Source organism: Trichomonas vaginalis, chromosome V (assembly GCF_026262505.1).
Source record: "Trichomonas vaginalis G3 chromosome V, whole genome shotgun sequence".
Classification (NCBI taxonomy): domain Eukaryota; phylum Parabasalia; order Trichomonadida; family Trichomonadidae; genus Trichomonas; species Trichomonas vaginalis.
The window spans coordinates 9491104-9517200 of record NC_067207.1 but is presented as its reverse complement, the minus strand read 5'-3'; the positions used below and the strand labels follow the sequence as shown (position 1 = coordinate 9517200).

General features: G+C 34.8%; 17 protein-coding genes and 3 pseudogenes across 20 annotated transcripts, besides 7 other annotated features; 12 read left to right on the top strand and 8 right to left on the bottom strand.

Moving 5' to 3' along the window:
• Nucleotides 1-1241: part of a mobile genetic element that runs on past the window's edge.
• Nucleotides 1-13507: part of a mobile genetic element that runs on past the window's edge.
• TVAGG3_0306850 (uncharacterized protein) lies at nt 336-572 on the top strand (the record flags this gene model as incomplete). The annotated part of the gene is made up of 1 exon (XM_001580371.2): nt 336-572. One exon carries the CDS (start codon nt 336-338, stop codon nt 570-572), a length of 237 nt encoding a protein of 78 aa, XP_001580421.2.
• Nucleotides 574-1241: a terminal%2Cinverted (terminal inverted repeat of Maverick-1C transposon ID:TVAGG3_0306840).
• Nucleotides 1242-4146: a mobile genetic element.
• TVAGG3_0306830 (organellar and viral DNA polymerase type B) lies at nt 2205-2933 on the bottom strand (the record flags this gene model as incomplete). The annotated part of the gene is made up of 1 exon (XM_051229691.1): nt 2205-2933. One exon carries the CDS (start codon nt 2931-2933, stop codon nt 2205-2207), a length of 729 nt encoding a protein of 242 aa, XP_051099421.1.
• TVAGG3_0306820 (KilA, N-terminal/APSES-type HTH, DNA-binding family) lies at nt 3569-3994 on the bottom strand (the record flags this gene model as incomplete). The annotated part of the gene is made up of 1 exon (XM_051229690.1): nt 3569-3994. A coding segment is annotated over one exon (426 nt), but the record flags the coding sequence as incomplete, so codon positions are not given.
• Nucleotides 3995-4146: a terminal%2Cinverted (terminal inverted repeat of Maverick transposon ID:TVAGG3_0306810).
• Nucleotides 4171-4565, bottom strand: TVAGG3_0306800 (annotated as a pseudogene). The gene has a single exon. A coding segment is annotated over exon 1 (395 nt).
• Nucleotides 4779-5256, bottom strand: TVAGG3_0306790 (integrase core domain containing protein family; the record flags this gene model as incomplete). Its single annotated transcript, XM_051229689.1, has 1 exon — nt 4779-5256. A coding segment is annotated over one exon (478 nt), but the record flags the coding sequence as incomplete, so codon positions are not given.
• TVAGG3_0306780 (uncharacterized protein) lies at nt 10070-10321 on the top strand (the record flags this gene model as incomplete). The annotated part of the gene is made up of 1 exon (XM_051229688.1): nt 10070-10321. A coding segment is annotated over one exon (252 nt), but the record flags the coding sequence as incomplete, so codon positions are not given.
• Nucleotides 10318-11172, bottom strand: TVAGG3_0306770 (protein of unknown function, DUF4106 family; the record flags this gene model as incomplete). The annotated part of the gene is made up of 1 exon (XM_051229687.1): nt 10318-11172. One exon carries the CDS (start codon nt 11170-11172, stop codon nt 10318-10320), a length of 855 nt encoding a protein of 284 aa, XP_051099417.1.
• On the bottom strand, nt 11335-11529 carry TVAGG3_0306760 (uncharacterized protein; the record flags this gene model as incomplete). The annotated part of the gene is made up of 1 exon (XM_051229686.1): nt 11335-11529. The coding sequence occupies one exon, from the start codon at nt 11527-11529 to the stop codon at nt 11335-11337; it is 195 nt and encodes a 64-aa protein (XP_051099416.1).
• Nucleotides 11634-12103, top strand: TVAGG3_0306750 (annotated as a pseudogene). The gene has a single exon. A coding segment is annotated over exon 1 (470 nt).
• Nucleotides 12328-12791, top strand: TVAGG3_0306740 (protein of unknown function, DUF4107 family; the record flags this gene model as incomplete). Its single annotated transcript, XM_051229685.1, has 1 exon — nt 12328-12791. A coding segment is annotated over one exon (464 nt), but the record flags the coding sequence as incomplete, so codon positions are not given.
• TVAGG3_0306730 (uncharacterized protein) lies at nt 13006-13332 on the top strand (the record flags this gene model as incomplete). The annotated part of the gene is made up of 1 exon (XM_001325372.1): nt 13006-13332. One exon carries the CDS (start codon nt 13006-13008, stop codon nt 13330-13332), a length of 327 nt encoding a protein of 108 aa, XP_001325407.1.
• Nucleotides 13333-13507: a terminal%2Cinverted (terminal inverted repeat of Maverick-1A transposon ID:TVAGG3_0306720).
• Nucleotides 13508-14054: 547 nt separating this feature from the next.
• On the top strand, nt 14055-14671 carry TVAGG3_0306710 (protein of unknown function, DUF4106 family; the record flags this gene model as incomplete). The annotated part of the gene is made up of 1 exon (XM_051229684.1): nt 14055-14671. A coding segment is annotated over one exon (617 nt), but the record flags the coding sequence as incomplete, so codon positions are not given.
• A 1626-nt stretch (nt 14672-16297) lies between these two features.
• Nucleotides 16298-26097: part of a mobile genetic element that runs on past the window's edge.
• TVAGG3_0306700 (protein of unknown function, DUF4106 family) lies at nt 16802-17344 on the top strand (the record flags this gene model as incomplete). The annotated part of the gene is made up of 1 exon (XM_051229683.1): nt 16802-17344. One exon carries the CDS (start codon nt 16802-16804, stop codon nt 17342-17344), a length of 543 nt encoding a protein of 180 aa, XP_051099413.1.
• Nucleotides 17377-17857, top strand: TVAGG3_0306690 (uncharacterized protein; the record flags this gene model as incomplete). Its single annotated transcript, XM_051229682.1, has 1 exon — nt 17377-17857. A coding segment is annotated over one exon (481 nt), but the record flags the coding sequence as incomplete, so codon positions are not given.
• TVAGG3_0306680 (uncharacterized protein) lies at nt 20716-21951 on the top strand (the record flags this gene model as incomplete). The annotated part of the gene is made up of 1 exon (XM_051229681.1): nt 20716-21951. One exon carries the CDS (start codon nt 20716-20718, stop codon nt 21949-21951), a length of 1236 nt encoding a protein of 411 aa, XP_051099411.1.
• Nucleotides 21989-22408, top strand: TVAGG3_0306670 (protein of unknown function, DUF4108 family; the record flags this gene model as incomplete). Its single annotated transcript, XM_051229680.1, has 1 exon — nt 21989-22408. The coding sequence occupies one exon, from the start codon at nt 21989-21991 to the stop codon at nt 22406-22408; it is 420 nt and encodes a 139-aa protein (XP_051099410.1).
• On the top strand, nt 22904-23418 carry TVAGG3_0306660 (annotated as a pseudogene). The gene has a single exon. A coding segment is annotated over exon 1 (515 nt).
• TVAGG3_0306650 (uncharacterized protein) lies at nt 23652-23840 on the bottom strand (the record flags this gene model as incomplete). Its single annotated transcript, XM_001325370.1, has 1 exon — nt 23652-23840. The coding sequence occupies one exon, from the start codon at nt 23838-23840 to the stop codon at nt 23652-23654; it is 189 nt and encodes a 62-aa protein (XP_001325405.1).
• On the bottom strand, nt 24252-25055 carry TVAGG3_0306640 (KilA, N-terminal/APSES-type HTH, DNA-binding family; the record flags this gene model as incomplete). The annotated part of the gene is made up of 1 exon (XM_001325369.1): nt 24252-25055. The coding sequence occupies one exon, from the start codon at nt 25053-25055 to the stop codon at nt 24252-24254; it is 804 nt and encodes a 267-aa protein (XP_001325404.1).
• TVAGG3_0306630 (uncharacterized protein) lies at nt 25884-26084 on the top strand (the record flags this gene model as incomplete). The annotated part of the gene is made up of 1 exon (XM_051229679.1): nt 25884-26084. The coding sequence occupies one exon, from the start codon at nt 25884-25886 to the stop codon at nt 26082-26084; it is 201 nt and encodes a 66-aa protein (XP_051099409.1).

The following is a 26097-nucleotide window of genomic DNA, read 5'->3' as shown; positions in this document are numbered from 1 at the left end:
CCTATATATAAATATGGTCTCCCACTAGGTTTGCTAGCTACAGCAGGAGCAGTAATGATGTTGAAAAGAAATAAAGCAAATGTTATAAATAATACTGAAGTAGCTGAAGTTAAACAAACTCCAACACCTTCGCCAAAACCAACGCCTTCACAACAAAACCTTCAATGACTCCTGAACCTATGGAAGTACAAACTCCTGTTCAAAAGTCAACTCCTAAACCGACTCCAACATTTAAACCAGAACCTACTCCTCAAATAAATCGTAAAACTCCTGCGTTTCCTTACTGAAAAAATAACGTTATTTTTATTTAATATTAAAATTTTTATTTGATTGAAATGACGACTAAAGTCACTGAAGCAATGAAACAAAAGTTTTTGGTAGAATACATTAAATCAGGAATTATTCCAGAAGGTTTTTACATTCATACTATGAAGGATGGTAGAGTTCAGTTTAGAAAGATAAAGCAACCATTAGATAAAGAAGGAATTTTGAGAAAGATTAAACTTCATGAGGACAACATTGCTGAACTTAGGAAGAAGTTAGAAGAGTTGGAGAAAGGAAGAGAGTTATAAAGCAATGAATTCAACAGGGTGAAAAAACAGGTGAAAAAAGAGGTGAGATCTCACCACTTCACCTAAATTTAAATGGATGTTTTCATACGTGTGAGGGTGGTGATATCATTAATTTTTAAGTTTATTTTTAAGTTTACTGAAATTTTTTATTTGGATGTAATGACAGAACAAAAGCAACTCATTCGAATTCCACAGTATAACAAACATACATTTAAACATTTATTCTTCCTTCCTGAGCATAACATGTTCTTTCAAATACATCCGAGACCAGTTGACTTTTCATTGACTGTGTATAAAGATAGAAATAGTTATATCATTAAACCATATGATGACGAAGGTAAGTTATGTAAATTGTACGTTAAGAAGTTAGAGAAAGTTTATGGCTTCAAGTATGACTACAATAGGGTTAACACTGATGATGAAGATATTGAGGAAAATTTATGAGAACATTAGTGAAGTCGTTAGTGAGAACGATAGTGAGAACGTTTATTTTTTACATTAGTGAGTTCGTTAGTGAAGTGGTTGGCGGCTTTGTAAATATTTAAGATTAAATTAGTTTTTGCGTTCATGTTGTAAAATATACGTTAACGGTTTTGTAAAGTGTCAAATTCACAAGTATTGGGTATGGTGGAACGCAGTGCCACCATACCCAAGACTTGTATACTAACTTGAGTCTCAATTGTTTGTTATACTGTATGTATTCGTATTCTTCATTTATGGCTTCATGAACGATAGCAGTTGTTGTGTTCTCTAATGTTGTCATTACTGTCTTTATATTCCGGATAAAAAAATAAATAAAAATAAAACTAACTTTATTTTCTGTGTTAAAGAAATGTTAAAAATTCATGGTTACATATGTGAAAAGAAGTCACGAACAAATGAAGGTCATAAGATTCAGCACATAATTCTGAATTGAATGGTGTGTCATACATGTCAAACCGTCAAGAATTGAAGGAGATACGAGGCTATAAAGATTTTGGATATTTTCTGACACACACCCTGAGGGAAAAGTGACAAAACACGACGATAGAAAAAGTGACAAAATGAGAGAAAGTTGTTCCCCGACCAAAATGCAATCATGTTGAAAAAGTGACATTTGTAAAATTGGACGATAGGATTTCCTGAAAAAGTGCAAGTCTTGTTCTGAATCAGGACAAGATTTGTCTTGAAAAAATACAAGACTTGTTCTGAAAAAATACAAGACTTGTCTTGAATCAGGACAATTGTTCTCAAATTTGAGAACTTTACAAGAAAAACTGACTAAAAAGTGCAAGACTTGTTCTGAATCAGGACAAGATTTGTCTTGAAAAAGTGCAAGACTTGTTCTGAAAAAATACAAGACTTGTCTTGAATCAGGACAAAACTTTACAAAATGTAAACTTTACATAACCGTTTCTATCGTACATGATATTTAGTTGACATTGTAAACTATCTTCATGTAAAGTATGGCGGTTTGAAACCGTCGGGAACCTTCACTTTTTTGACGAACTTTCCGCAGCAATTTTTAAAATTTGTGAAAACTCAACGGTTTGACACGTGCCATATGTCATTTTACTCAGAATTTTGTGCTGAATTCAGCAAAAATAATTTTAGGTGAAGTGGTGAAATCTCACCTCTTTTCTCACCTCTTTTTCACAAGCGTCTTACATGAATTGTATGATGTATATTTGAAATCCTAAACAATTTCGTAGCTTCTATTTCTTCGCTGAGGATATCAAAAGTTTTAACAATGCCGAAAGTCTCTTTATATTTCTTCTTGACGTCAGACAGAAGGAAATCGTCAGCTGTTGGATAGTTTTTGTTCAGAAATGCTAACATGTCCATTTTGTTTTCTGCTGGTTTCTCTGCTTCTTTCTTTAAGTCAGCATAGTCGTTTCGCATACGTTCTATCTCTTTGACAGAATAGTTATATTTCCTTATTGCTGCTTTACATTTAGAACATTGTGGGTTCATTTTAGCATTGTACATTGAAATTTGACCTGCAAGTACAACTATAGCGTCAATGGTTTTCTTTAACTCAAAAGCTGCGGGTTTTATTTGTCCGTTCCATACTTTACCTCTTCTATCTTTATCTCTTATCTGCCATACACATTCAGCAACTAATGAAACAAAGTTGTCGTATGTCTTAAACTCCTCCGATTTATATATGTCAGAAACATTCTTATATACCATATCGCAATCTTTGTCCATAACTTTATGGTTGCAATGATATCCTAGAAACTCATAGTTAACCTTACGTATGAACTTCTTTATTTCAACTGAGTCGGTTGGTCTGACTTCAATTTCATCGAATTCAGGAATAGTGAGCTTTTGTTGCTGGATTTCAGGCAATTTGGGTAAATGTTCCACCAGATCCTCCATTTCATAAAGATACTGTTTATTTGTTTCATCTTTCGCACTACAGTCTAAATTACTTGTTAAAAGTTCTTGTTTGATCTTCTGGATTTCTGTTTCAAAAGTATATGAAGAAGGAATAAAGCTTTTCATCTCTACCAACATTGACGTAGGATTCATGACTAATGAATTTGGTGCTGTTGTTGTGCCGTTCGCGGCTTGAATTGTTGTTGTGCCGATTGTTGAAATCATATCTTTTATACAAAATAAAAAAATAAATAAAAATAAAACTAACTTTATTTTTTCTATCTTAAGGAAATTCATGAAAATTCACGGGGTGAAAAAACAGGTGAGAAAACAGGTGAGATCTCACCTCTTCACCTCAATTATATTTTTGGTGAATTCAATAAAAATAAATGGTTCATTTACTCACAATATTTTTGTACAAAACGACCCCAAACTTTTAACTTCTTTTCTGCAGCTTCTAATGCTATCTTAGCGAGTTCATATTCTCTAAATTCTCTCTTTAAATCTTCTTGTTCCCATTGGTCTAGTTCGTATGGAGAATCTCTATAACCATAACATATCTCACGTTCATGTTCTAATTGTTTTTCGCACATTTTTCTAACTTCTTGTTCGAACAAAGGTTTAGCATTCTTTACTGTATCTTCAAGTTCTTCTTCATCTAATTTCTCATGAACTTTCTTGTCTATGGAGTCCATAATTTTTCCAACTGCTATGCAATATTTTGGAGAAGCCCACATTGCTATATAGTTTATAAGTCTTGGGTCTACATACGTTCCTCTAACCTGTTTGATTTCATCAGGAATTCCTGCATGAATTTTGTATAAAAAGCAACCGCCGGAATTCGGACTGTTGCTATATTCTTCACAAAATGCCTTATAATACTCTTCCCAGGACTTATTTTCCAACAACTTTCTAAAGTCTTTCCTAAACTGCTGACACATATTTGTTGCATTAATGTAACCATCCTTGTCTCTACGTAAGACTTCAATACCGTTATAAGTGCCTTTTGTGAATGTTTCGCCATTATATTTGTTAGTGAATGTTTTTGCTTCGACTGACATTTCTGTTCTTACCTACAAGATAAAAAGTTAGAAAAAAATAAAACTAACTTTATTTTTTCTATCTTAAGGAAATTCATGAATTTTCAAGAGGGTGAAAAAACAGGTGAAAAAAGAGGTGAAATCTCACCTCTTCACCTAAACATTATTTTTGTCTGATTTACATCTAATGAAAAAGTTTAGAAGAATTTTCTTATTCTTTCTGGCATATTTTGGTCTTTCCAGTACTCCCGCTCTAATGGTCCCAGATGTGTTGGCTTCGACTCTCTCAAGTTCTTAGATGGTATAACATCTTCAACGCCTCCTTCATATCTTACTTTATAAGTGTCATCGTTTATGTTGTAGCCAAGTATTTCAATAACCACTCCTCGCTTTGCTTCGTCAATGGTTTCAGCAAGTTTGCCATTACTACTTTCAACTAATTTATGACGAGGATAAAACGCAATAGAGTCGTCAGCAGCTTTTATAAGATATCCATTACCTTGTGTAGAGTCTACGATATAATAGTTTCTACTTAACCTTAAACGTTTCTTTGTCAATGGTTTGTCGTCAAGAACTACACGAACTTTTGTACCAGGAATGAGGGTAAATTGTGTTGAATTTATGATATTTTGTGTTTGGCTTCGTTTCTTTTGTATATACTTTTCTTCTTGTTGTTGTGTCATTGAATTTGGTGTATGTCCTGTTGTAGAATGTGTTGAGGAATTATATACTTCGAGAAAATGTTTCATTGTTTCTTCGGTAAAGTCTCGCTCTTGGTTTAAATCTCTGAGAGTCCTTATGAAGCGGTTTATGATGCCGAGTATGTTATGGTTATGGTCTTCAGTAGTGTAGTGAGTTATGTTATGCTTAATGAGAAATTCTGTGATTTCATTGCTGAGGTATGCACCGTCTTGGTCTGATGTTAAAGTACTTGGGCTATGTTCTGCTACAAACTTTTGTAAAACTCTTAACACTTCATGAGTTCCTTTATTTTTCATTGGATATGCATATGCTTTGCGAGTGTTAACATTAATGAAGATGAGGAATGGTTTATGTCCTCCTTTTCTGCTTTGAATGAGAGTGTCAAATTGGTATGCGTCAGGAGTGTTGGAGTAAATTGGTAAAAAGTAGTCGTAAGGGTTTATTTTTGTTTGATGTACAACATTTTTGTCAAAGAACCTTTTCACTTCAGCTCTGTTAGTAAATCCCCAACTCTTTGCAGCTTCATTGAATTTCTTAAATGACCTCCATGGATGTTGTTCGAATACTTCTTTCAAGCTCATTTATGTAAAGTTAAAGATTTTATTCTAGGCTCAAGCGAGTTCATTGAACGCGGTACCATGCGAATATAGTCACAAATGGTGGCATATAATCTTCACCCGAGCCTGTTGAATTTGTTGTGAAAGTGTGTGAATGATTTCCTCCTGGTTCAGTTGGTCGAAAAGTCTTTTTTGCTGCATGGTTATAATCTGGAGATAAAACGTCATTGCCAGCATAATATTCTGAGTTGTATAATGGATGGTCTCTTAATGAGTGACTATGGTCACCAGAAAAGTTTGTAGTTCCTGTATGAGTGTGCGGTGGAAGGTTTGCTTCTTTAATTTTCTTTGAACCACCCGTTTGCTTTGAAGAGTTAGCACAGTATAAGAATTTGTCTACAATCTGCTGCCATGTACCAAAACCTAAAACTGTTTCTGGATTTGTTGAGTTCATTGACGTATAAATAGAACCAATGGGATATAATGTTTGAAGTATTTCTGTCTTTAATGTTTGAAGCTCTGTTTTGTCTGCTTTCTTATCTAACATTGTTGGTAGTTCATATGCTTCAAAGTTTCTGGCATGATCTTCGATATTCCTGCAACTCTTATCTAAATTGTTAAGAGTATCTTTTACGCTTGTACTTGGATTCTCTAAAGGTGCACTTGAACCAAGGTCAAAGTTCAATATTATGTCGTCTGCTCTAACAGTAGTGAAGGATTTATGTGTATGGTTCTTGTCAGCTTTCTTATCTAACATTGTTGGTAGTTCATATGCTTCAAAGTTTCTGGCATGATCTTCGATATTCCTGCAACTCTTATCTAAATTGTTAAGAGTATCTTTTACGCTTGTACTTGGATTCTCTAAAGGTGCACTTGAACCAAGGTCAAAGTTCAATATTATGTCGTCTGCTCTAACAGTAGTGAAGGATTTATGTGTATGGTTCTTGTCGGCTTTACTGTCTAATGTAGCTTGAAGTTCATTTATATCGGAGATGCTGTGTTTATGAGATTTCAAAACTTTGTTCATTGCTTCGAGTTCAACTTTGTCAGCTTTACTTTTAATAGCATCTTCAAACGTTATTTTTGACTTAACTCTCAAAGTAAATCTTGGTTCAACTAATACACCGTTAACATTGAAAGTAGAGGCATAAATTTCACCGGTATAACCAAATGCTTCTGGTGCTTTAGCTACATCATACTGTACAGTACAGCTTATGTCATAACCTTTAGCACGAATGTATTTATATCTTCTTTCATTAACATTTTTTGTCTTCGCTTCATCACTTCGTGTTAAATATCCATGGTAGTCCGTTATAATCTGTTCGTCTGAAGTTATATAATGAACGTGGTTCTTGTCCGCTTTACTATTTAATGTAGCTTGAAGTTCATTTATATCGGAGATATTGTGTTTATGAGATTTCAAAACTTTGTTCATTGCGTCAAGTTCATTTTTGTCCGCTTTACTATTTAATGTAGCTTGAAGTTCATTTATATCGGAGATATTGTGTTTATGTTCTTTATCTGCTTTTTCGGCTAATTTCTCTTCTATCTCATTTATTTCAAGTTCATGCCTACCACCACCTCCCGAAGAAGTATTTTTCTTCAGCTCTTGAAGAACGTCCACTTCGCCATCTTTGGTGTCAATAATGAGACTTTGTGTTAAAACCTTTCCTGTCTTAATGGATGTTTGTAAAACTTCTTCTTCACAGTGTTCGGGGTCATGGTCGTCATCATATCTTGTGAAATCAGAGATGTTGTCATACATTAAGCATATCTGTCTCAAAAGTTCTGCTATTTGAAACTGGAACGAAAGATATACAGAACTTTCATCATCTCCTAAAGTCAAGTCTGCTTTCTTAAGTATTTCTTGAATGTATGCAATGAGAACAGAGTACCTTGGAAAATATTCGAACAATATTTCATTAGCTGTTGGTTTTGGTGGTTCTTCTGGAGTTTCTGTTGTTTCAGTTCCTTATGTAGGTTCTGTTGGAGTTTCTGCATCTCTTGACTTCAATGCTCTTGCTCTCAAAGACCTAAATGTTAGAGCACCAGGTTTTACAAAGGACTTTATAAATGCTTTAATAGTTCCTGGTAAGTTATTGTTAGCATTAAGTAAGTTCCTTATGCTTCCATCATGTACGTCCATAGCACTATGTAAAAAATCTATACTTTTCTTGTAGTCAGCAATAGACTGACTGTGATTTTTTAAAGATTTGTCAATACCTTTAAGCCAATCTTCATGCATGTCTGATACTGAGCCAAGAATATCATTTGCTTCCTTTAGTGTATTTTGTGCTTCTCGTAAAGTATCCAATCCCGTACGTGCATTGTTTGCTATACGTCTTACAGTATCTATTTGACTCCTTGTTTCTTGCATCCAACCAGATAAAGTTTTAATAGTATCCGAACCATTTGAAATGAAGTTCAAAGCATTTTTAACGTCATCTAAAGCTTCTTCACCAAGTACTGCCCATATCTTTCCGATTTGGTATTGAAGAACTCCATATGAAGCAGCTGTTAAACCAGTATTTATAAGGTCCCATATCCATGATTTAGCAGTTTTTCCATCCTTTCCATCCTTTCCATCCAAACCGTTTTCGCCTTGAGGTCCTTGTATTCCTTGTATTCCTTGTGGTCCGGTGTCACCCTTCTCTCCTTTCAGTTCATCTTTATGTTCGTTATAATATTCTAATGTCATAAGGTGTACATCATTACTGCTACCAGCAACGCCGAGAATTTGTTTCTCATTCATGACTAAATTCTTTAGGCATTTAATGTTGTCGTCAAATCGAAAGCTCTTTAACAATTCAATGAGAACATTCAGTACTTTCACTAATGAGGCATCTACTGTAGAATTTATATATTGCACCGTTCCATCATTTATGATAGGAACTTTACTTATTGTAATGAATGGGTCATAAGCGTTAAAAGTATCGAAATCAATGACTTTTTTAGTTTTTCCATCGTCAATGACTAAATCATTGCCTTCAATGGTTAAAGTTGAGTTTTCGTTTACTAGTTCATGTGCTCTTCTTGCTTCATTTGTTTCATACGCATATGCAGCAATAGTCATATTTTAATGAGAATAAAATGTTGTTCTATTTGCAAAGTACAGACCCAAACGAATACGGGACAGTAAAGCTACAAACAAACTTAGGTCTTCAGAATGAGGCGCTTGCTTTCAGAGTTGTTGACTTCAATACTATCGCAACTTTTGTCATAACAGATGAAACAGATTTCATAGAGATTGAAATAGATGACAAAAGAAGTTTTATAACATTTCCTAACAGAGCAGAGTATAGAATAGATAAAATTGCTGGAGTCATAGATACTCTCATAAATGAAGAAACTATTGACAACATAGATGTCGAACTCTCTTCTGAGGGAACATTGAAGTTCAGTAGCAAGAAAGAGTTCAAGATAACACGAATGAGTCATAGAGTACAACTTCTTTTGGGAGCATACCATATGACATTTCCTTTGAAAAGTGTTGACAAAACGATTGAGATGAAATCTGTTCCATACGTATGTTATGGTAATTGTTTGTACATTGAGTCTAAAATAGCTAATGTCACAGGCATTTCAAGGAGTTAATAGTAAAGGTTCAGTAGAATATAAATCCTTCTGTTATGCAGTCAATTCAATGTTCATTCCAAACGTTCCTGTCATAGCAACTCATTTAGGTAAATGGTTCGCATTAGTCCTCATAATTTGAAAGACATGCAATTCAGACTAGTTGACTTTCAGGGCGAGCCTGTAGAACTGAAGGCACCAGTGCGAATGACTGTTGAAGTTGACTTTTTAGAAAATATTAAATGCAACAGCTTACAAGAGAACTCAGAGCTAAAATATAAAGTATGAATGTTATGTATTAGGTCATGAACTTTGGTTGTTGCTGTTTGATGAAACAAATGAATTAGTTATGTCAGTCAAAGAACAGAAAAATATTGTGTTAGTGAAAACTGCACCAAGTCAATAAGATTAGGTTTGCATTATGAAGATGAGTTCGATACTGTTGAAGAAGTTTTGGATAGATATTACAAATTGCTTTAATTTACTAAAACATATTTCAAGCAAAGTTTATATTCTGTTGAAAGTTTTGTATACTCGTTCGAAATTTATACTTAAACTCAACTCCTGGAGTACCTGGTGTTTCAATGATGCGGATGTTACCTATTTTCATGAATGGTGGCGTTTGACCACAGCATTCGATTTCAGGGTCGAGATAGTCAATGACACATTGTTTCCCTGTTATTCGTGATATAACATTTTCAAGGTCCTCCTTTGTTAGAATTATTTGGTTCTTACTTATAAGATTTATCAAAAGCTTCTTACGTCTTTGAGTAAGATAGTTTGGTAAACTGAAGAAGGTAATGGTCTACGTTATCTGAAGGATTTGTTTGAACATTTATGTAAGGGTTTGTCGTTGGCTTCTCTTGAAAGAATTTGGTCCAGTGGTGGATACTCTAACTTAACATCTGATGTAGCGTTTGCACTTGAAGCTGAGTTTAAATTCACGGATTTCAGTTCTGGTTCTTTTTCTTTCAAACACTCTGAACTATAGTTCTTTATGACAATATTGTTTGTCGTTCGTGAGTCAACATTTGATGTTGGTTCAATTGGAACATTAACGGCACCAGCTAAGATGGATTTGCTTCTCATTTCATATAGAATAAAAACCTTTTATATGTATGAAATGAACAATATACTCGACAAGGGTTTGAATGTAAAGCTAACGAATGAAAATATTGTTGAATTCACCGAGACAGGTGTTGTGTATAAAGATGTAGAACTACTGAACAAAAGAGCAAAGGGAAGAAGCAGGAATATGAACAAAGGGTGGAAACCTATAAAAATTTATGTCAATGATGGCTCAGGAGGTTCAAACATAAAGTATGCAGAAAGTTATAGAGTTTATGCTCTCAAAGGTGAAAAGCCTTCATTTAAGAACAGCTATTCTAACGCATATCCTCAAAAGCTAACGGATGGGGAAGTGGATGATATGAATGACAGCAAAAATATTAACAGAAATGGCGACAGAGATGCATGGAATTTGTTTACCATCAGTCAATTGAAGGTTAAACTTTAAAACAATGTTGGTCGTTCCCATGGAATATTTTTGACTTTAATGGTATTAGTCATGATATGAATCTCAAGGTATGAACGAGGAGAGATGAGAGACTTATATGCTTCCCAAATTTCTTCAAAAGGTAATGTTATACCTGACTGTTTCCAAATGAGTTCAATATCATAACGTGAGAAACCTTGAAAGATAACGAAGTCAGTTATGAGACGTTTTATGTTTAAAGCAAGGAAACGCCATGTTTGCATAAGTATTGCTACAGTTAAATGGTAATGTCTGACTTTAGTTATGATGTTAGCTAATGGTGAGTCAGGCTTTGACACTAAACCTTTTCCGGCGAAGTCGTCACAAACGAGCAGAGTATTTGAAGGATACTTTTTGAAGGGGTATTTTGAAAGTTTTGACAGAATGTAGTTTGTCAGTCGTTTCATATCGTAAACTCCTGAGTACTGACGTAAGTGGTGTTTGTCAATAATTCTTTCCATCTCTTCTGAAGTCTTTTGCATTCCTGACTGTATAAATTCAACGATGGCATAATATTTTCTCTTACGTCGAATGTAACGTTGAAGAAATTCAATGAGTTCACTGTCTGGAACTTTAACGACAGATGCTTGAACTTTACTCATGAATGTTTTCGCTGTTGAGTCCATAGAGTCTGAAGTTGCTGATATAATGATTTGGTCATAGTAAGAGTCGTTTCCTAAACGCTCTGTTATGAGTATATGACGAATGAGGTTGAATGTCTTTCCTGACCCCATCTTTCCACAATAGAAATAAACACCATTTGAACAGAATTCATAATCTTTGCTGAAAGGAAGAATAAGAGAAGAGTTAAGTTTGTCTGTAGTTTCATTCATGTCTTCATCTACGTCATGTATTAAATGCTTCATTTTATCTCCATTAAAAATGCAAGTCAGAAATATTCAGAACATAGCACCGAGTCTAACTGACAAGAGTATAAAGATATACTATGAACATGTTATGATGAAACCAACCAAAATTCAAGAAAGTCAGTATACTTATGAATATCCAAGACACTGGGTAGAGTATGTAGGAGGTGAGAAAGCTATTGAAATAAGACAAGTTAGAAGTATTCCAGCAGGAAGAACAATATTATTGAAGAACTTTAATGTTTTGAGATATAATGATGAAACAAAGAAGCAAGATAGTTTTCCTGTTGCTGTGTATGTGAACTTAGATACAGGAGATGACATGAAAGTTTTTAATACAAAGCTTCAAACGGTAGTGAGAGAACAACTTACTGCAGAAGGACACCCATTACCTTCAGAAGTTACCATAGCATATAATTTTGAAACAAATGCAATAGATTTTAAAGTCGTCTCTGCAAAGAAGTCAGGTTTTACATTTAATGAAGCAGATGTATATTCAAATGAAAACTTCAAAGCTATTGCATGGTTAGATAATGACGATTGCTTTAAGAAAATATTTAAATACAGTGACTCAACGATGTCAATAGATGACCTTCGTGGAATGTTACCATCGACGTTTACAGTTGAAGGTTCAGCAGGATTGCTTACAAGATTGTCAATTGGTGGCGTTTGGTCTCGTGAGAACATTGTTATAAAATCCAGTATAAGTGAATTTGCCGAAGAATCTATATTATGTCTTTCAAACTATATGTATTCGCCGCCGAAGCATTATAGTATAACAAACTTTGTCAGTAAGTTTAACATAAGACTTGTCGAACCTTCTTCAATGAAAGATGTTGTGCTACCTAAAGATGGAAAGGATGGACTCATTATTGAGATGATTTTAATAGCATATTAAATGAGCTTGTTCTTGAAGGTCATTCATGATGAAATAACTGTTGTAGAAGATGTTAGCAATTGTTCAGACATTTTGAAGCGTATAGATGATATAAGAAAGAAGTTAGATAGACCGCAAAGCGGTGAGGGCGAAGCCCGTGAGAATGTTTATGTTTCATTGACTTTCTCCAGTAACGAGAACTTTTATGAGATAATATTGAAGAGAGATGATTTTAATATGGGTAAATGGTAGCTTGGGCAGCTTTAGGCGCAATGGGAACAAAAGCATTAGCATTTGGAGCAAAAGCACTTGGAGCTTATGACGCAGTAAATAAAATGAGTGGAGGAAGAGTTTCGAAGACATTAGATGCAAATAAAGGAAAGATTGGAGGCTGGGTTGTAAAGAAGTTAAGATTAAATAAAATAGGGCTCATAAATAAAGCATCCAATTTGGTTGCGACTGAGTCAGAAAATGCTTTAGGAAAGGATGATGAGTTTGCAAAACATGCAAAAGACTTTAATGACCAGATGAAAGGTGAAACAATGCATTTAAATAGAGTCGATGGAACTAAAGAAAATGTTTCTTCTCCACCAGTAGTTCTTCCGTATGGTCCCTATGGAATGTATGGAAACCCTTACGAAAGACCATTTGACCCATTGACTGGTGGAAGTAACTGGTATCATTACGGCCGAAGAAGAAAGACAGTCAAGTTGGAGACAGACGTGAAGAAAGCAACTAAAAAGAAACCAAGGAAGAGAGTTATAAAGCAATGAATTCAACAGGGTGAAAAAACAGGTGAAAAAAGAGGTGAGATCTCACCACTTCACCTAAATTTAAATGGATGTTTTCATACATGTGAGGGTGGTGATATCATTAATTTTTTATTTTATTTTTAAGTTTATTTTTTATTTTATTTGGATGTAATGACGAAAACTATTGAGATAACAAACTACAACGGTCATGAGTTCAAGAATTTGTTCTTCGTTCCTCGTGAAAATACATTCTATCAGATACGAGGGAGAAAGGGTAAAGTTAGTTTGAGCGTTTATGAAGGAATGAAGAATGGAAAGTTTATACAAGCATACGATACAAACGGTAAACGTGTTTCATTAGCTTTGTCAAAACTTACAGGTATAAACTATGACAGTGATTTTGACTCTGACGATTGGAGCGACAGCAGCGATACTGAAGAATATGAACTATTGTGTGAAGCACAGCAATGGGAAGAGTTGCAATACTTTTGTAAGTGAGAACGTTTATTTTTTACAGTAGTGAGGTGAAGTGGTTGGCGGCTTTATAAATATTTAAGGTTAAGTTGGTGTTTGTGTTGTAAAATATACGTTACTGGTTTTGTAAAGTGTCAAAACAGCTAAGTTGTGTACGGAGGCGCGCAGTGCCTCAGTACACGACTTAGGTATACTAACTAACCTAGATTGTACTTAGCTTTTATTTCGTGAATGGTTGGTAACAAATCTGTTCTAAGAGGAGTTTCTGGTCTTCCGAGCTTTTTTTGGATTTAAACCAAGTTCTTGCCATTTTAATAATAATTTTTTTCTACCTATGTGCAAATCTTTTGCAACTTGGTCTGCTGTCTTTTTGCCAATAGAATATTCAAGATATGCCGTAATATAAATCTGATTTTCATTTGGCAGATCCACTTCTTGTCTTTCCATTTTTTTTGAATCAATTTAAAAAAAAAAAAAAGGTAGTGGGGCCTCCAGGCACTTCGTGCCCTCTAGCCCTGAAGATGTTTAGTATAACTTTGTCCGGACAAGTAAGGGTCTATCGTCGCTACAGGAAAAGTTACAGGCGTTCCAAGGAAGTATACTTTGAGAAGCCTTTTCTCCCTTATAGAATGAGATAGGACGGTTATTTTACAAAACTGACAACACTTTGACCGAGTAGTTTTTTGTGCTGAACAAAAAGTGTCATATAAACATCTGTCAAAAACCGCTTTTTAACTTCACTTAAAATGCCACGTAAGCTACGTAAGAATATACGTAAGAGGAAGAGAGCATTGAAACATCCAATAGTAAAACTGACACCACAACAACAGTTGCAACAACAAATGCTGAATGACCCCACTATGTTGCAACAAATGTCAAGCAACCCTATGCTTTTAAACCGAGTTATTGGTGCACAGAGTGGAGGTTTAAGAGCGGCACTTTTAGCGAAAATGGCAGGCTATGGTGGAGCTGCAGACGGAACAGCTTATAACCCTCAAAGTCAAATGAATTTGAGTTCACTCAAAAATCAAATAACAGATGTCAAAAAGTCAAACATAGACATACAGAAACAAATAAGTGAAAACGAAAAGAAACTAGAATATGACAGACACACAAAGAAACTCAATGAGTTAAACGTAGAGAAAAAGAAGAAAGAAGAACAACTGAAAGAACTAAGTACAGAGGAATATGCGAAAAAAGTGTCAGAAAAAGCAGCAGAAGTAGCAAAAATGGAACAGGATGTTATAAATTTGAAAAACCATACTACTCAATATAAAGTACTGAAAGATGAAGAGATAAAACAAAAAGCCCTGAAGACATATATGGATAGCGATGAGTATAAAAAAGAAGTTGAAGCAAATGTAAAGGCAGAAAAACTTTTACAGTTGCAAAACCAAACCGTACAGTATGAAAACTTAGCACAAGAAAGTAAAAATAACGACGCAGCCATGCAAAAGGCAATGAAAAGCGCAGAATATATAAAAGCTAACAATGACTGGTTAGATACCCAAGCCAACGCTAAAGCAGCCCAACTTATAGGGTCAATAAGGACAAAAATACAAGCGGATGAAGACAGTTCAAATGAAGCTTTAACAAATGCTGACTTTAAGAACGCCTTCGAAGCTCTTCATAGTAAGGTGAAACTAGTGAACGACTTCTCATCTGGAAAGAAACTGAAGTCTGAAGGTTTCGACAAAGAGTTAAGAGAAGTAGCACAAAATATGACGAAAATAACAGATGCAGCAACGAGACAGGCAGTTCAAAGTGCCTATGACGCCGTTAGAGCAACTGTTGTGGAAAGTCAAGAAAAAGAGTTACAACAGACCAAAACAGACCTAGTAAATGCTTTCTTAAAAACGAAAAGTCAGGTAGGACACTATGCTGCAGATGGAACATATGTGCCAGCTGGTGGAACTTATATACTAGCTGGTGGAACTTATATACCACCAAACCCTCCAAGAGAAGCACCTGCACCAGGACTACCTAAAACATTTACATCGTCACATGGACACAGACACAGGCATGCACCAAAACCAACACAACAACCAACACAACAACCAACAGTTCAAAACCCTGCACAACAACCACCTCCACAACAACAACCACAAACAGAGCAAGGGCATAAAAGAAGTAGAGAACAAGGAAACCAAGATTTCTTAAAAATGCTTAAAGAAGACTATGGTTACCCAGATACTCTTGACTTTAGTGACAGATATAAAGAAGCTATTAGAAAGTTCAAGGAAGGAAATACTGACCCGAACCTATTTAGCTTTATGGCTCAGCACCAAATGGGATATAATTTCAAACCTGGAAAATACAAGCTCGCTAAGGATATGATTTAATAGCATATCATCCAAATGACATGACTGAATTTACTCCGAGATATTTGGTGTCAGAGCTAAATGACAATTCAACTCTCTTCATGAAACGCGTAAAAAATAGAGACGGAACGAAAGAAGAAAGGTTTATGAGTCCGGATGACTTAAATAGGGAACTTGTTAAAAACGGTCTCGGAATATATGAAATGCCAGCAGATGAGGTACAAGAAACTCCACAGGAAGAAGTTCAGATACAACCAGACATGGAAGAAATAGTTCAGCAACAACAGCTAGAAGAGCCTGAAGGAAACGAACAAGTCCCTCCTTTGGAAACTAACTTCACAGAACTAGATGAAGATTTGGAACAGCCGAAAAATCTTGACCCTCAACAAGAGTATGAGGTGAATATGGAATCTTTCCAAGAGTCTAAGAAAAATTCGGCTGACATGGTAGAAGAATATCGAAAAATGTTTGCCGACATACAAAAGACTCCAACACCAGATGAAAATATTCAGCATAGAATGGAAGTACTGAAAGAAAATGTACGCAAATACAATAACCCTTTTTACTTACGACCATATAACGTTCAATCTTTGGCTGAACTCGGTGAAAATAAAAGGTTAAATTTCAACAAAACATATAGAAATGAAACATTGTTTAAAGTTCATTCAGAACCTAACCAATATGGAAACAAACCTACTTTTGTTTCTGCAGACTATGGAACTACAATGAGATGGGGTCATAAAGCTAACCCGGATAGGTGGTTCATAAACTTACAACCACAATTCCAAGAAGTTGTAGACGCAATGGAAGTCAATGGTGAACCAGATTTAGCTGGTATTTTCAGCGCGGCTTTAATGCCATTGAAAGATATGAAAGATGCAGATATTTTGAACCAGTATGAAATGAACATGGCTGATGGAAATATAACACCTGACGTTCTAGAACATTTATCTCAAAGAACTACACAGAACCATAGAGATGGTATATTTGGTGAAGAGTTTAGAAAGAAAGTTAGGGAGAGAGAAGGAAGAGAACCTATTGTACATGACCTTGCAAACGAAAGTTTGCAAAATGTCATAAAAACTTACTTTGCAGACAATGAACCGAGAATGGATGAATATTTAAGAAAACTCAAATGGACAGTACCAAATGAAATGTTAGTATTGAAAAACATGTTCCTTGACAAAATAAAACCAACTACAGAAATAAATGACGCAAGACTGAAACGTTGGGTAAAAGCTTTCCCATTCACAAAAGATATTGTTGGTAACATGGAAAGAAAACCAGAATGGCTACAAAAACATATATTTGGAAACGAGCTTATTCCATATGGACAAGCTCTGTTTGAAGAGCTTGAACCGGAAACTCAGGAAAGAGTCATGCAAACAATACGCGAAGACTCAAATACAAACTATGACAAAATCTTTCTAGGATATAGGTTACCTGAGATGGGCGACCAGAGCCCAAAGGCAAAAAGGACATGGGAAATTTACAACATACTAGGTGAACATGAGGCAAAGATGCTACAACTTGAAGCAGAGGGCAAGTTACCAAAAGCGACACCAAAGAAGAAGAGAAGAGTAGAACAAAGTGAAAGTAGTGAAGAAGTAACTTCATCTAGTGAAAGTAGTGGCAATGAAGGAAAAAGAAGAGTTAAAAACTCAGTCAGGAAGAAAGTAAAGCTTGGTCCGAGTGGGTTCTATTATGACACATAAATTCAACTATTCTATATTTTTACCCATATGAAATGTACGCCGCTCAGAATATAACGCCAACAGTTTTGGATGCCATGAACGGAAATGTTTCCGAATGGTATAACGAATGTGACAATGCCATTAGAAGGTCAGAAATAGTTCCTGGAACTTACGAATATACAACTGCTGTTTCTTATGGAAACGTAGGTGAGTTTGGAGAAGGTTCTTCAACAACAGTAGATATTGCTTGCGACAGGTTTCATATAATTTCTATTGACAACTCATTCTTATACGTGGAACAAGACATTGAAATAAAACCTTCTGCCAAGTTGTCTAACAAGAAAGGTTGCAATGGAATTTTCTATGTCGGATACCAATATGCTCCAGAAGTTTTCATGGGATATAAGATATATTCTAACTCTGACTTAGTTCAAACAGTAACATGGGCAAACTATGAATGGTTCGCTTTGAGAAACTCAGTACAACCACAAGCTAGAGAACAAACAGACCAGTATGCAACTATTGAGAAAATAAGAAGACTTGACCCTAACGTTCCAGGAGTTTATGTTAACCTTTCTGGACAAACTGCAGCAGCAGTAACCAAAGTAAAACTGAAACTTAGAGTTCCTTTGTCATCTTTCCTCATCTTCAGGTTTTTAAGATACTTGCCAAACTGGGCAGGAAAAATTTCTATTGAACTTACTCCAAGCAAAAATAACTTAGTCATTGCACCAACACAAGACCCATTCACTATTACAGACGTAGAGGGAACAAATAAAACGTCATTCGCCGACTTTTGCAAAGACAAAGTTGACTTAGACTTTGGTTTCTCAAACTTCAACACTGAAGTAAACTATTATTTCAATGCTGCTGGAACTGCTTGGGACCCAGTTAAGTTCACATGCGAAAAATTTGAATGCAAGAGAATAGAAAGCAGACTTGCAGTCTATATGTTGGACCCAGATATTTCAAATGCTTTAGCTGCCAAATATATTGCAGTTCCACTTATGTTCCCTATACACCAAATATCTGTCAAAGACTTTGCAGGTGAAGTTGGAAACCAAAGTGCTGACCCAGGTGCAAGAACAGATATTGCCTTAAACAACTGCAATGAAACATGCAGATACTATGTTTGTACTGTTCAGACGAACTATAAATGACTATTCTTGTTTCTACAACCCCGGTATTAAATATCATATAAACATAGATGGCAAATATTATCCAAGAGAAGAATATTCTACAGTTGAGGATATGAGGTCATACAACTTGACATTAGATGCTATGAACTTTAACAACAACTTCACAACAACCATTAACCCTGAAATGCAAAGTTCTATTATGCCATATGTGAAAGTATGGACCCATACAGGAAGTCAAAAAACTCAATATACAAATGGAGACCGTTCAAACTTTTGGCTTGGCATTCCATTTGCTGACTCAGAAGACTTTATGGGGGTATTTCAACTGTTGGTACAGTTCAAATACAATATACTGGTGACAGAGACGGTCCAGATGAATTGAAAGCAAAGAAGTTTACAAAACCAATAGCACTTTTTCACGGAAGATGCTCTTTTGAAGATTCGTTCGATGAAACCTGCTGGGGCTCCTCAGATTGGCATAACGACAGCTTCCATCGAGCAGATTTTGGCAGCAGGTCAGTAAGTTGTTCTTGAACTGACTTCTCTCCGTCAAATATTGACAGTACGCCAGTTTTGACATAATATTGTATTATAAACTTACCTTTAGAAATATCTGTAAGTTTTGAAGTTATATTTTTGTCTGCTTCAAGAACTTTCACCATTTCAGTTATACCAACTTTCTTTGCTTTATGAAAATATTTGGTTCAGCAAAGACTGCTATTCTATAACATTTTCCATTGTTTGTGTAAAGAACTATTCTGTCAATGTATTTGTATTGTTTGTGTGTGTAAACTTTGTTTTGCTTCAATTCGAAGAGATACTCAAATACGTCCATCTTTTTATTCTAAGTAAAATGTCATTTCCGAAAAATAGAAGCGTAAGTGTTTCAAAAGGTTTAATGGCGGTGGCAGATGTGAAGTTAAATTCACCAACTCAAACAAACAGTCAAAGTGTTATTGTCAATGTCAAAGAAAGAGATGTTGAAGTGGGGAAACCATACGAAGACCAAGATGTATAACAATAGTTCCTGTAAAAAGAACAACCAACATACCCTGAAGTTAGCAGAGACTTAAGTTCTGTTGCAGATATTCGAAACGACTACCAACAACTGAAAGACAAACTTCAAACTCAGGAGAAGATTTGTCAAGCTTTAGGTATAATGTTAAACTTGGTCGAACACAACCCTGTAAAAGTGAACTCATATGTCATTGCACCTCATGAAGTTTTGAAAGAACTATTGAAACTTTTGACAGAGGCAGACGATATAAACATCAAAGAAATAGAACCCGACGTTAGTTGCTGTGGTGTTTCATATAATGTCATTGACAAGATATACGTTATGAAAGGAGGTGAAACGTTGAACTTAAAGTATAGTTTCCCAGACGTCATAAAAATATTTGACGACCACAACATTTCATTAAAATTTATTTGCTAAGTAAATGGCAGAAGACATAGTGTTTATACTATTACGACTAAAAACCCTGAGTCATATAATTCTATAACAACAAACTTACAAAGTCCTCAAGGACGATATTGTAAACTAACTTTAAACACAATGACGACTAAAGCCTGTTTTGCTCTTTTGACACCAGAAGATTTTATTGTTGTGAATGGTAAAAAATACTCCTTTGAAGATACTTACCAGATATACCACCAACAGTTTGTTGACTTATTTAATACTTTAAGTACGGGTGTAACATGTGCTGCAAACTAGAGCAGGTTTCATTATGTTTGGATGTCCGACTGAGTTTACTATAAACAATATGAGCTATAATACAAAACTTATATCTGGTTTTTACTACCAACAGTTTCCTATAACAGGAAAAGGTGTCATCCAAGGAATGTCTGTTCCATTGACTTTAAGTACACCTATTTTTATATATTGTTTCAAACTTAGGTTCAAAGTGTTATTCGAATGTCGACAGAAACTACTATGACCAAAAGATACTCATGCGTATAAATAACACATTCTCTGCTGGTTTGCCTATTGTTCATTCGAATGCAGAGTTTCAGCTTTAGTAAACTCAAACACTTTAGCAAACATAAACTTAACCTTAGTTGACGCAAACTTTGTTCCTGTAAAACTTTTATGTCCTATGTATTTGTCAATGACGGCAGAAAGTTTCGAATTGGAAGATGCAACTGGTGAAATATTGTATTACAAGAACAACTTCAACAACAAATAGCTCAAGAACAACAAATGCAACAAATAGCTCAAGAATAAAAAAAATATTTTTTTTTATTTTTATAAAAATGTACAGAATAGATGTTTCAGATTTTTATGACTTCCAAACATTCAGAAATATGTGTCCATTTCGAGACTATAACAAAGCAGTCGAGAATTTGAAACGTTTAGTCATTTATGTCGACTCTGCCCCAGAATGTTATGTTATGAAAGAATGGGATGTAGTCTTTAACAAACCTAAAGCGACAATAGTTTCAGAACAAGAATGTAAACAGAAACTTAAGAAAATAAAAGTCGTACAAGTTGGCATGAAGATATTAGATGCTTGGGATATCTTATTGTCAAAACTTGAAGATTTTTCAGTTCGTGGTATAAAGTTTTATACACCTTCTCCAAACTTCTATTCTATCTTCACTGGATATAAATATGAACAAGTAGAATGGAAAGAAAATATTATAGAAGCTTGGTTAGACCATGTCAAAGAAATTATATGCAATGGAAACGAAAAGGTTTATGAGTATATCTTATGTTGGTTTGCAAACATCTTACAACATCCAAGTGCTAAAAATGAAACTGCTCTCATTATAATTGGAAAACAAGGAACAGGTAAGAACATATTCTTTACAGATATTTTGTGCAAACTGTTAGAAGGTTATTCGAATCCGAATATGACAAACTTAGAAAACATCTGCGGTAAATTTAACTCTTCAATAGAGAATATGAAACTTATAGTATGTAACGAACTTCAAAGTATAGATACAACAAAAGTTTTGAACTCAGATGCTTTGAAGAGTCTTATAACAGACAAAGTTGGAGTTGTTGAAAGAAAATATAAAGACCAAAGAGTTTGTGAAAATGTTGCAAACTTCGTTATGGTTTCAAACAATGCTGTTCCGATGAAGTTAGAAAGTTCTGACAGAAGATATGTAGTTGTCAGAACGTCAGAAGCTCATATGCAAGATACAGAATATTTTGACGCTTTGTCAGAAACTTTGACATCTGACTTTTACAACCACTTGTTCTCATATTTTATGACATTAGATATTTCAAAGTTCAATCCAAGACAAATTCCACATACCGAAGAGAGACAAACATTGTTAGAAGCAAACAAGAGTGTATATGAACTGTTCATAGATGAAACTGACTTTGAGTGTTTAGATGAAAGGTCATTGTACGATTCGTATAAACAATATTGTCAAGAGTATGGTTATATGACAGCGTCTAAACGAACATTCTTGGCAAATGTCAAAAGTCTTTTAGACGTACAGAATGGTGTATATACAAAGAAAAATTTTTCTGAGTAAATTTAAAAAAAATATTTTTTTTTATCCGATAGAAAAGATGACGAAATTCATCTCAGTAAACAAGTACATGTCAGGACTTAAAGAAGAACTAGACCCATTCACATATTTGAATGTTTACTTCTACCATTTTGAAAAGTCTTCATTCAGCAAAGTTTGGAACATCGAACCAGTTAAGTTTGCTGTTGTGACTAAAAATGGTGCAAAATTTGAAGACTTAGACATAGAAGGTTTGTTAACAGTCAAAGAAAGTTTTGACAGAAGGTTCTCAAACCTTAAAGAAGGCAAAGCATACAAACTTGTTATACCTTATGAACCAAAGAAAGCAGACGACTATGAATATTATGAGTCTAAGATAGTTGAAGTTCAAGGTAAATTGGGTAAAAAGATTTTAGAGTCTAAGCCAGTGTTTGCTCCTAAAGAGGAAGAGAACATTGACATTGACCCAGAAATGTTCTAAAAATAAAATTTTATTTTTACATGTCAAATTTCTTCTTCTCTGGCTCTGGTTCTTTCTTCTCTTCTTCTACTTTCTTTTCTTTCTTTTCTCTCTTCTTCTTTTCTGGTGGAGTTATGTCAAACTTCTCAGAACCATATTTTTGTAAAAGTTCTTTGTCCTTTAATAGCTCTTCTATTCTGTTTTCTATTTCATCTTCAAGAACAGTGCATGTGTCTTCTTTGCATTCTAAGAAGTTTTGTTGGACTTCATCTCTCCAAGAGGCGTCATCTCTGTCAACAAGTCTGTCATTGACAAATTTTAAGACTTCTCTGCTTAATGTTTTATGGTTCTTGTCATATTCCCAGAAACAGAACTTTAGAACAAATTCACCTTTCTTGTTACACTATGTTTTTATGGTCGACAGATGTTTTGCTGTCGAAAAAGCTTGTCTCGAATATAGATAGCGAAATCGCTAGACATTTTCTAAAAGATAAAAAATTTTAATTTTTTAAAAATATGTTAGAAAAAAGTTTGCTGACATTGACAAAAAATTTGAGAATGTTTTAAATAAGAACAAGAGGAAGTTGGAAAATGCTCAGATAAAACCCATACATGACAAGTTCTTATTTGCTCAGAATGGTATAACAGGTCTAATTGCACCGCCTGGGTCGGGTAAGACTTTCACTTATCTTAAAATGGCTGCACAACAACAAGAACTAGATGAGAAGAACCCATTCTATGAGTTAGTTGTCATTTGTAGTACTTCGGGTCAATTTGACCAAACCGTCAATTCGTTCAAAGATATTATAAAGAAGTCTAAGTTAGTATGTATAAAAGACTCTGAGTTGTTAGATTGGATAAAGAAGTACCAAAGAAGAGTTTTGAAGTATAATGCTATAAATGAGTATGTCAATTCGAAGTTTAAAGACCCAAATGAGGAAATGCAGAGAATATTAGAGAAGAATACATTTCGAAGAAATTGCAATCTTACGATTGGAAAACGTACCCTCATAGATGTCTTCTTATCTTAGATGACTTTGCTTCTCATCCTTTGTTAAAGAACAGAGAACAAGACATGTGTCGAATTCTTAAGAAGCTCAGACACTTTAACATCTCAGTTGTCATTTGTGTACAGACAGCCAAGAGTTTAAGTAAGGATGTAAAGAGAATACTTACTGACATTGTACTTTTCCCCGGATTGTCCGAAGACGATTTCATGGAACTTATGAAAGAGTCCATGGCAGGTAAGTTTGACAGACATGAACTATGGGAGAAGTACAAAGTCATACAAGACCCTCATACTTCTTTCAGAATTCATATCTACGCAAACAAAGTTCAAATTGTAAAAAGTCAAGCGTAAAAAATGTAAGTGTTTAGTCTTAGTCTGTTGTGGTTCTGCAGCTTTCGGTTCTTCTGGCTTTGGAATGGACTCGGTTGGTGGTACGTCGGACATTCGTTTGTGTCCTGTCGGAAGGAAGAGTTCTTCCAGTTGGAAGGAAAAACTTTTCCTGTTGGAAGGAAAATATTTTCCTGTCGGAAGGAAAAATTTTTCCTGTCGGAAGGAAAAACTTTTTCTGAAGTTCGACCAAAAAGTTCTCAATTTTCGAAAATTTGAATGGTTTACGACGGACAACTGGAAAAATTTTTCCTGTCGGAAGGAAAATTTTTTCCTGTCGGAAGGAAAATTTTTTCCTGTCGGAAGGAAATTTTTTTCCTGTCGGAAGGAAAATATTTTCCTGTCGGAAGGAAGGACTCGGAATGCCAGAAGGAAGGACTCGGAATGCCAGAAGGATTTGACAAGACAATTTACCTTATAGAGCTACCTGAGCCATCTGAAGTCAAGCTTGAAAAATAAAGAGTGCATTTACCCTACTTGTTTGAAGTTGTCAAAATACTCTGTTATTTTTTCTTTCAGTAGCGGCAAATCTTCTTTGAAGGTAAGTATTGTACAACCTTTAATATCATAGTGTGTTTGAGGTAACGTATCTTGAACTATTTGTTTCACATCTTCATTTGGGGTCATTGAAATCGGTAAGTTTTCGCGATAGAACCAATTTCTGTCAGATTTGTAAATCTTAGCAAGGTCGTAAAAGCTTTTGTTGTTTCTTCTGACTAAATGCAACATAACCATATCTCTGTCTTCTTCATTTTCCATCTCTTCAGTATAAATCATATACTTATAGTTCTTTTCCTTTCCTTTTGGTACCGAACGTGGTATTCTTTTCTGAAGGCTTTTGTCTTTTGCTTCAAGCTTGTTCTCTAGCTCTTTTCTAATTTCTGTATGTAAATCGTCAAGAAGTTTGTAAACATGCCATGCATAACGAGGAGAAGCCCATATTGCAACAGCATTTACTAAAAGTCTATGAACATACCAACCTCTTAAATTTATTGGCAAATTTTTACGATTTTCATGTGTTTTATGCAAGACCGAAAAAAGTCGGTCTAGAGAAATTTCACTCAAAAGTTCTTGTGTGCTTTGGTTTTTGAACCAGTCGTCTGCGTGTTTAGTGTCTGGAGCAAAACATGCTGTCAAAATACTTTGCATTTGGTACATATCATCTTTGACCGAACGAATGAGACGTAACTGTTTGTTAAACTGTATGTACTCATATTCTTCATTTATAGCTTCATGGACTATAACTGTTGTTGTGTTCTCTGTTGTTGTCATATCTGTCCTTATATTCCGGATAAAAAAAATATTTTATAAAAAATTAGCGTTATTTTTTTTATTTTGTATAAAAGATATGATTTCAGGGATTTTTTTGACGAAGTGTCAAAGTTCTCTTCGTAAAAAAATAACAGTTATATAATGAAATTTGGTCATTTTTTCACGATTTCAGGGATTTTTTTGACGAAGTGTCAAAGTTCTCTTCGTAAAAAAATAACAGTTATATAATGAAATTTGGTCATTTTTTCACGATTTCAGGGATTTTTTTGACGAAGTGTCAAAGTTCTCTTCGTAAAAAAATAACAGTTATATAATGAAATTTGGTCATTTTTTCACGATTTCAGGGATTTTTTTGACGAAGTGTCAAAGTTCTCTTCGTAAAAAAATAACAGTTATATAATGAAATTTGGTCATTTTTTCACGATTTCAGGGATTTTTTTGACGAAGTGTCAAAGTTCTCTTCGTAAAAAAATAACAGTTATATAATGAAATTTGGTCATTTTTTCACGATTTCAGGGATTTTTTTGACGAAGTGTCAAAGTTCTCTTCGTAAAAAAATAACAGTTATATAATGAAAAAGTGTCATTTTTTCATGTCCGAAGACTCGAAGGTGCAACACTTCCAAAATACCGACGAACTCAGAAGAGCAGCATGGCAGTATCTTCTTGACAACTTCTTTGAGTTCTCCAGGTACACCTTGGAAAATGCTGAAGAACTCCGACACAGAGAATTTGGAGAAATTGCACTCCAATACTACCTTGACAAACAAAGGGTAAACAAAGGGTAAAATAAGACTAAAAACTTAACGTTTAAAAAGTGACATTTTTAATGAGCTCCGAGTCACCGAGAAAACTTGGTCAGATGTTAGCAGCTTACTTCCCTGAGGAGGATGGAAGCGTTACATACGTAAGGTTCAAAAACAACGAACCTGGAATTGCGTACCAAATTCGCAATTACATGACCATGGAAGAGTACGAAAGGCTCCTACAAGAGAAACCAGCTCTAAACAACTCAGAAAAGAAAGAATAAAAAGTTTAACTCG